The sequence below is a fragment of the Sinocyclocheilus anshuiensis genome, unplaced genomic scaffold, assembly GCF_001515605.1.
Source record: "Sinocyclocheilus anshuiensis isolate Anshui unplaced genomic scaffold, SAMN03320099.WGS_v1.1 scaffold1053, whole genome shotgun sequence".
In the NCBI taxonomy this organism is placed as follows: domain Eukaryota; kingdom Metazoa; phylum Chordata; class Actinopteri; order Cypriniformes; family Cyprinidae; genus Sinocyclocheilus; species Sinocyclocheilus anshuiensis.
The window spans coordinates 107371-115435 of NW_015555711.1; the positions used below are offsets into that span (position 1 = coordinate 107371).

General features: G+C 37.8%; 1 protein-coding gene across 3 annotated transcripts in view; it reads right to left on the minus strand.

Moving 5' to 3' along the window:
• Positions 1-8065, minus strand: part of LOC107672035 (voltage-gated potassium channel subunit beta-2-like) — a 44211-nt gene that overhangs the window by 25154 nt on the left and 10992 nt on the right. Inside the window, exon 2 of one of the 3 annotated variants that reach the window (XM_016465112.1) lies at positions 2986-3018. In XM_016465112.1, coding sequence (XP_016320598.1) covers positions 2986-3018 — 33 coding nt within the window. Of the gene's footprint in view, positions 1-2985; positions 3899-8065 lie in introns of those variants that run through there. The other 2 variants (XM_016465109.1, XM_016465110.1) reach the window with 2 other exon arrangements.

Below are 8065 nucleotides of genomic sequence, written 5' to 3' on the forward strand. Positions count from 1 at the left end.
TACAGATACTTGAAAAATTTACTTAAGTACAGTAACGAAGTAAAACTACTCCGTTACTGTCCACCACTGATAAAGGGTAGCTTGCATAACTGGCTGGCCAGACTGAAGCAGTCCTGCTGTTTACTGCCCAGGGAACAGCAGGCAGAAACTGCAGCCCATTTGTACGTTTATGTAATCACCACTTCAGTTTTCTTTCTGCAGGCCCCAGAGATACACACACTTACACAATGCCTCAACACAACCCTCTTCATCATTCTCATTCTGTGTCGTTTGAATTCGTGTACAAAACGAGCACAGGAACTTTGATAATAGTCAAGGGATAATTGTAGCGCCCAGAGAGATACACGCCACAGAATGGGACGACAGGAACAAACCCTCCAGGTTGCATTTATCAGCTCATGACATTTCATGAGTGAGCATTCACAAATGTAAGACCACAACGGACGCAAGTCACACAAGTATGTATGGTTTTTAAAGGTTCTTGCCTCAGGTGCATGTGCGTAAACTCATCCTCACCACAATATGATATGAATATCTCCAAATATTCATTTATTTAATGTTGGCTCATCAGACATGGAGAGGTTACCATGTTACTCATTCATAGTCTGTTTCTGTTCATCAACATCATTGCACTGTAGCTGCAAACTGCTGAGAGGAAAATTGTGACTGTGTCATAATTTCAGCAAAGACCCTCAGAGAATTGATGTGAACATGATACCAGATCAAACTTAAAGGGATAGTCCACCCAAAAAAAAATTTCATCTTTTCCACTCCCTCATGTCATTCCAAGCAAGTATGACCCTTTTGTCTGTAAAAGACAAAAGAAGAATGTTCAAACATCTTTGGACCCCATTGATTTTTATAGTACGGATAAAAAACACAGACATTTTTCAAAATATCTTCTATTGATTTCCACAGTAAAAGAAAAAAGGCTCAGCATGGAAAACAAATATTCAGACAGTCATAAAGTCATAAAAACAGATAGACATTAAATAAATATATTACAATTTGTCTAATCAGCAGATCCATAACTACATGAATAGATCCACATTATTGTATAATTATGTTGTGAGTTATTCACTCTTACAGCCAATGTGTGTAGAAAACAAAAAAGTAGTGCAAATCTGATTGTTTTTTATTAATAAAGACATAATTCTGATCAGGTAAATTAAAATTACACACACAAATCATGTTAAGCAAGTCCAAAAACCGTCCGTAAGCCTCATCTCGTATTCCAGTGGAATAAACCCAGCCTTCACGACTATGACATGACACTTACATATTTATGGCTTTGAATTTCAAAGACTTAATTACAATGGGGGAATTAGCTTTAAGGGCCAAGACATTTGGTAGCAGTGCAGCAAAAAAGAGAAGCTTTTCAGGTGTTCAGTTACACATTAGTTTAATCAGGAAGTGGAAGACACTCTACATTACCTTGCATGGCTACAAAGTACCTTTGATGTACAATTACACAAATTACAGTATGGAAAAATGAGGAGGGAGGGTGGGCTTACTTTAAGGATCGAGCACACTATTATTTTATCAGTGAGCAGATAGTAAGCAGCACGGGTATGTTACAAAAGACCGTGGGCTGTATGAACGCTGCAGTCGAAAAAGTGAGAGAGCATCCTGTGCTCCTAATAATGCTAAGCAGTGGAACATGATCACACTGCATCTCTATTTCATATAGAGGACATGCTAATGGGTTTAACAGGCACTAACAGAAATCTCCATCTCTAACCCCTCCTCTGAACCCAAACAGCAGAGCAATGCGTCTACACAAATTCAGTCAATTAGTCAAATGAAAGACTTGATCTTTAACTTTGGAGATGTCAAGAGGTCGATATTAAAACTACTACTATTTATATTATTTTGTCTAAAATAAAACACCTCAAACTGAATTCAACTGCTTTGAATGCTATAAGCGAATTTAGGCATGACATCATTATAATGTACAGCATGAAAAAAATGGATATTCATATTGAGATTTATTAACAATTACATTTAAAAAAGACATTTACGAATTACATTTAATGTTATTAATTTGTTAGTGTTAGATTAAGTGATCGTTAGATGGAAATGAATGAAAATAGAAATGGGGAAATGCTAATTAAATCGATTGCTGTATTAAACAAACAAACAAACAAACATGACTTTCGGAAATTAACCAATATGGAGCAGATTTATATAAAAACGAGCCCAAAAAATATTTAGATAAAATATTTTGTATGTATATACATACAAAAAGAAAACAAATCATGATTATGATTTAATTATTTGAAATATTCTCAATTTTTAAATTCACAAATATTTGGATCGTGCCACAATGAAGTATAATGGCTATAGTAATGGCTACAGAAAATTCAGCTTTGCCATCACATGAATAAATTACATTTTTTTTAATATTAAAATAGAAAGCGGTTTAATAATAATAATAATATGAAATAATATTTTACAGTATTTCTGTTTTTACTGTATCTTGGATCAAATAAATGCAGCCTTGGTGAGCATAAGAGACAGTGTGAACAGCAGTGTATATATAAATACAAACAGACAAACCAAATCAATTACTCATAATTTGTAATTATTTTTAATATTTTTAATTCACAAATATTTTACAGTGCACTGAATAAAATATGATAAAATATGCTTCTCAATCACTACCATCTCAACATTCACAACTACTAACTTAACCACAAGAGATCAATGAACAAACTAACTAACCAGCCAACTACACAACTAACCAATCAACTAAATAACATTTCAGACATTCCTTTTAAACCGTGACAACTTTAAACTGTTAAACCTGTGAACCAAACTGACCCTGCATAACAAATCATATCTCAAGAGTCACAATTTTCGGTTTGAGACAACTTTACTTTGCTCAAATCACGTGAACATCTGATTACAAACAGTCTAAACTGGAAACAGCACAGAAAGGTTAAAGTGCTACATGTTAATTCTTGGAGTTCCCCTCTCACCTACCTATATTTCATGCCAGTTCTCAAGCAGTGGTCACTAGAGGAAGGCATGTTCTGCACAGACAGTTGGCCCAGGCTGCGGGCCACCATCGCCACAGCACGAAACTTGCTTTTTGTCCCCAAACTCGGGCTGTTGGTGTTCTGTCGGTTCAGTCGGTCCTCTGTGCTGCGGCTGACAGCTCGGTGGTCCGTGCACACAAAAGACACCTGCATGCCCCCGCAGACAGCTTTACCACGGTGAGGATGCTGACACTACAAAGAGCAACTAGTCCTAAAATCTCCCAATGCTGTTACCTCAACAACTAAAGACAAGTGTCTTCCTGCCCTGAGGACAACGAGGAGAAAGACAGTCACTTTTCTTAAAACTTGAAGAAAATGTCGTTAAAAAAGGTCAGAATGGATGTGGCAGCTGTCAAAAAGGTGAGAGCAACACTCTGTTTAAACCACAAGTACAGTTATCACTCTGAAGTGCTGCCAGAGAGTGCATCTGTCCATGTGCCGTCTGTGTTTGTGAAATGTGTGTAAGTAAGTGTCTCGGTGCGTGTGTGTGCGCAAGTGTGAGAGTGAATTCCTGCGCTCTGGCTCCAGGGCAGCAGCAGCCCGTGAAGCGGTGAACTCTGGGCACCAATCACATCAACACACAGAACAGGGGAGAAATCCCACATCCATCCACGTCACACTGCAGCACATCAAGCGCACGCTTATCCGCTCTTCTTCTTCTGACTGCACTGTAAGTGAACTTGCTCCTTTTTATTCCCCACTTTCTTCAGTTGCTTTATTGTTGTCCATCCAGTATTCCTAATGTTAACTGACAGTCAGTTTTCATAATCAGGCTTCTGGTTTAGATCAACTTCCAGTAATGTTTCCCACTATGTGCTGAGCAAATGCATAAATTCTGAGCGAGAGAGAGAGTATATAAAACAGCATAGTATGACGAGTGCGAGCAAGCAAGAGAGAGAGAGAGAGAGTGTGTGTGTACTAGAGAGAAAGTGGGAAGGTCTAGCTCTCACTATGTTGTGTTAGATCAGCTCGTACTTGATATTCCACACTGCCTACGCATGACAGAATGTCCGAGGACAAACACAAATCTGGTTTGAGAGTCACATGTTAAAAAGAGCTGATAAAATAACAGATGTGGCTTTTTCTTCTTTCTTTCTATTTGTTCTATAACAAAAGATACTGTGTGGTGATTTAAATGAGCAGAATTCTCACATGAGTAGATTTTAGTGACTTCAGTGCACATGACTGCTGCAGTTCTATGAGTGTGGGAGTGAAGTAAGGTCTATTATGCAGTCTGACCAGCCATTAATATTCATGACAAACATTTGAGTATGCAGAATGCAGATTGTCCGCTAGCCTTAATTTCTGATGACTTCTTGTGCAGAAGGCATAATTTCATTCAACAATTTTAATCTCATGAATAAATCACATTCTTGCCTAAAAGTTTATTCACAATTATTCTGGATAAAGTAAGCTTCAGACAGTGATTGTAATAGAGTAATGGAAGAAAAAATATGCCACATTTTTCTTTCAAATAAATGTTATGTATTGATCATGATGCTACAAATAATTAATTAAAATGCTATATTGAGTACAGACAGAATGACAGACAGATGGACAGCCGGAGAGAGAGAGAGAGAGAGAGAGAGAGAGAGAGAGAGAGAGAGAGAGAGAGAGAGAGAGAGAGAGAGAGAGAGAGAGAGAGAGAGAGAGAGAGAGAGAGAGAGAGAGAGAGAGAGAGAGAGAGAGAGAGAGAGAGAGAGAGAGAGAGAGAGAGAGAGAGAGAGAGAGAGAGAGAGAGAGAGAGAGAGAGAGAGAGAGAGAGAGAGAGAGAGAGCAGACAGACAGACAGATAGATAGATAGATAGATAGAAGAACCTTACAGAGGAGAGTGTCTTTTATATATAGTGTTACACTAGAAGCTTGAGGACACAAATTAGCAAAGAAAAAATCTTGACAGATTTTTCAGTTAAACAAACAATAACAGTTCTGCATACCTCTACAGAGTATTTGCAGAAACATTTCATATCATAAGACACAGTTGTAAGTCAGAGATCAGAGAGGAAACCATAGATTAAAAATGAAAAAAAAATCTCTAGTCTAAGCTAACTGTTGTGGTCCTTAGTGCGATGGTGTCTGTCAACGCGAGTGTACGTCCCGCAGACCGTAAACACTGAGATGAGCTCTCTTATAATCTGACACACAAATGACACACGCTATTCCTGCATCTCTAGCACATTACTGCGACTAAAGCCACTACTGCGCATAAAGCCACTGACTGCAGAGCCACTGCAGTCAGCAAGTGGACAGGCGGCTTAAGTGAACATACAGAGTTTCCTGAACGGCACTTTGACACTCGCTAGCCTCAGGACAAAGACTCTGCCAGCAGGCCTGAGTAAAGCAGCGGTCCATTTAAATCAGACAGGCAGACAGAAAAACAGGATACTGAACTCAGGCATCTTTCATCACGCTGTATCTTGAAAAAGAAAACTGACAGGAAATCATGGCTTGAGATGAGATGAGAAAATGTGTCTATATGTAAACTCCAATCCACTGGCAACCAGTTTCAGTTATCTGCCACTGCACATAATCCAGAGTCACAGGCATGCCACATGCTAACACAACACACTGAAATATTAAGCAAATATTGATGGCAATGTTAACCTAAGCTGACCTCAGGAAAGAAAAAAATCTATAGCAAAACTTTTCAAAGTTGTTTGACATTTAATGTTAAAAGACAGGCAATGTTTGCACTTAATAGATGGATTTTAATCAAAACAGCGAAAATATGGAAAGTAAAAAAATTACACTATGTGATATTAGCAATGTACTTAAAATTGTTTGATTAATTGACCCACTTGAGCTGCGCAAGCTGAAGAATCAATGAACACTGTAAACTGTAGAGCTTTGCTGGCTGGTTAACTGACTTAAAGTTTTTGGGGTCAGTAAGTTTTTTTTTCTTTTGAAAGAAATGAATACATTTATTCAGAATGCATTCAACTGTTCAAACAATGAAGACATTTATACTGTTGCATAAGATTTCCAATTATCAAATCATCCTGAAAACAATGTATCCACAGAAATATTAAGCAACTGTTTTCAACATGGATAGTAAGATTTTTCTTTGAGTACCAAGAATATCAGGATATTAGAATGATTTTTGAAGGATCATGTGACACTGAAGACTTGAAAATTCAGCTTTGCCATCACAGGAATTAATTACATTTTAAAATATATTAAAATAGAAAACTGTTATTTAAAATTGTAATAATATTTCCCAATATTACCGTTTTTACTGTATTTTTCATAAAATAGATGCAGCTTTGGTGAGCATAAGAGTCTTTTCAAAAACATTATAAAATCTTACCAACTCCAAAATTTTGAATGGCAGTTTACATATGAGATTTATCAGATATTTGCAACATAAATGTTACAACTTACATCTGCACAAAATTACGCAATTTTCAAGTGAATATTGTGAATGGGTTCTTCCCATAAAAATGCATTAAAACACAGACAGCGAATAAATTAAGCAAAACTTTCACAATATAATAATAAAATGTATGCATATTTTGAGTTACTGTAAATATACAACAAATTATATTAAATATGACAAAATATTTACTAAATTTAAAGGACACTTTCATCAAAAGGAATAAAAACAAATGTCAAGTTCTGTCATGAAACTCTAGAGGGTGCAGGCTGATGGGTCGTTAACGCAAATTGATGGTATACACAGCGTTAAACTACTTGGCAAATGCTGATTGGTTAATGTTGCATACACAGCCAGAGAGTTTACTGCTTTACATTTAAATGGCTGGTCAGCATTCACTAGAGCAGTTCGCAGCACGCTTTCAGAGTTTCTCTGAAACCCTCCACCTTCCCCAGCTCCACCTGTACAGATCTGCTATGGGTTATTATACTGCATAAGCTACTTGTGCAGCAGCAGTACGTCTTAAATACTTACAGCACCGAATCGACATATGTATTGGCAGTAGCAATTTCCTGTACTTGCTTCACATCATCAGCAGCAATAATCTACAACAACAGCAAAAAACAACAGCAGCAGCAATTCAGCAGCGTAGCAGATCTATTCCGGCAAGACCATATACATTAACACGGTCATATCCATTACCATTCTAAAATCATCCAAGAGTTGTCATGATAGAACTGTGTAAAAATGAACACTACGCCACTACTGTTCTGCTGACATTGCTGGCCATCTATTGAATGCTGCTGTTGTTCCCTAAAACAAGATGCTAAGCTCTAAGGTGTTCCAAGAGTGCTGCAATGTGATCCTCCAGGAAAAGAGTCCACTTACCGGACACTGTGAATAAACAAGGGGGACAGAACAATGTACATTTTGTCATGGTCACAAATGTATTTGTGTCATGGTGACCCTGTGAATGGATTAACACTGAAGTTATGAGTTTACATACAGACAACAGCTCACTGCAACACGCACGATCACCTGCCAGCCTCCTGCCATTCCAATACACCATTGTAAATCAAATCCCTCACCACTGCTGCAGGTACCAGATAGTTTCAATATTACATTTTAGAGGCTAGTTTTAAATGTCAGTGCAGCCGGATGTGAAAGCAGTAATTGAATTATCATTAGAGAAAGGAAACAAGAGCCACAGCCCATTAAGTGTCAAACGGTTGAGTATGAGGCTTAGTGTTGCACCAGGGGAGATGTGACCGTTCTAATGAGAGAGGTGGGATGTGTGAGGTGTACTTGAGAAAGAGAAGGCTATCGTGCATCAGCTGTAAGCCTGGTTCTGTTTTAAGGGCACTTGTTTTAGTGGGGCATTTGTACTGCCTAGAAAGGCCATCAGTCTGGAGATGGAAGTCATGAATCAAAACCTCCTTAGTATTACAGATGGAGAGAGAATACATGTGGACTGCATTGTAGGTTGCTTTGGTTAAAAGTGTTTTCTAAATTAGTTAATGTAAATTATATAAATTATTATGAGGTCATAAACATGGTTTAACAATAGGGCTGCACGATAAATCGCATGCGATATTTAACGCGCATCTTGTCAGAGAAGCCGGTTCTGTAATCAGCGGTAAATCTCCATCAC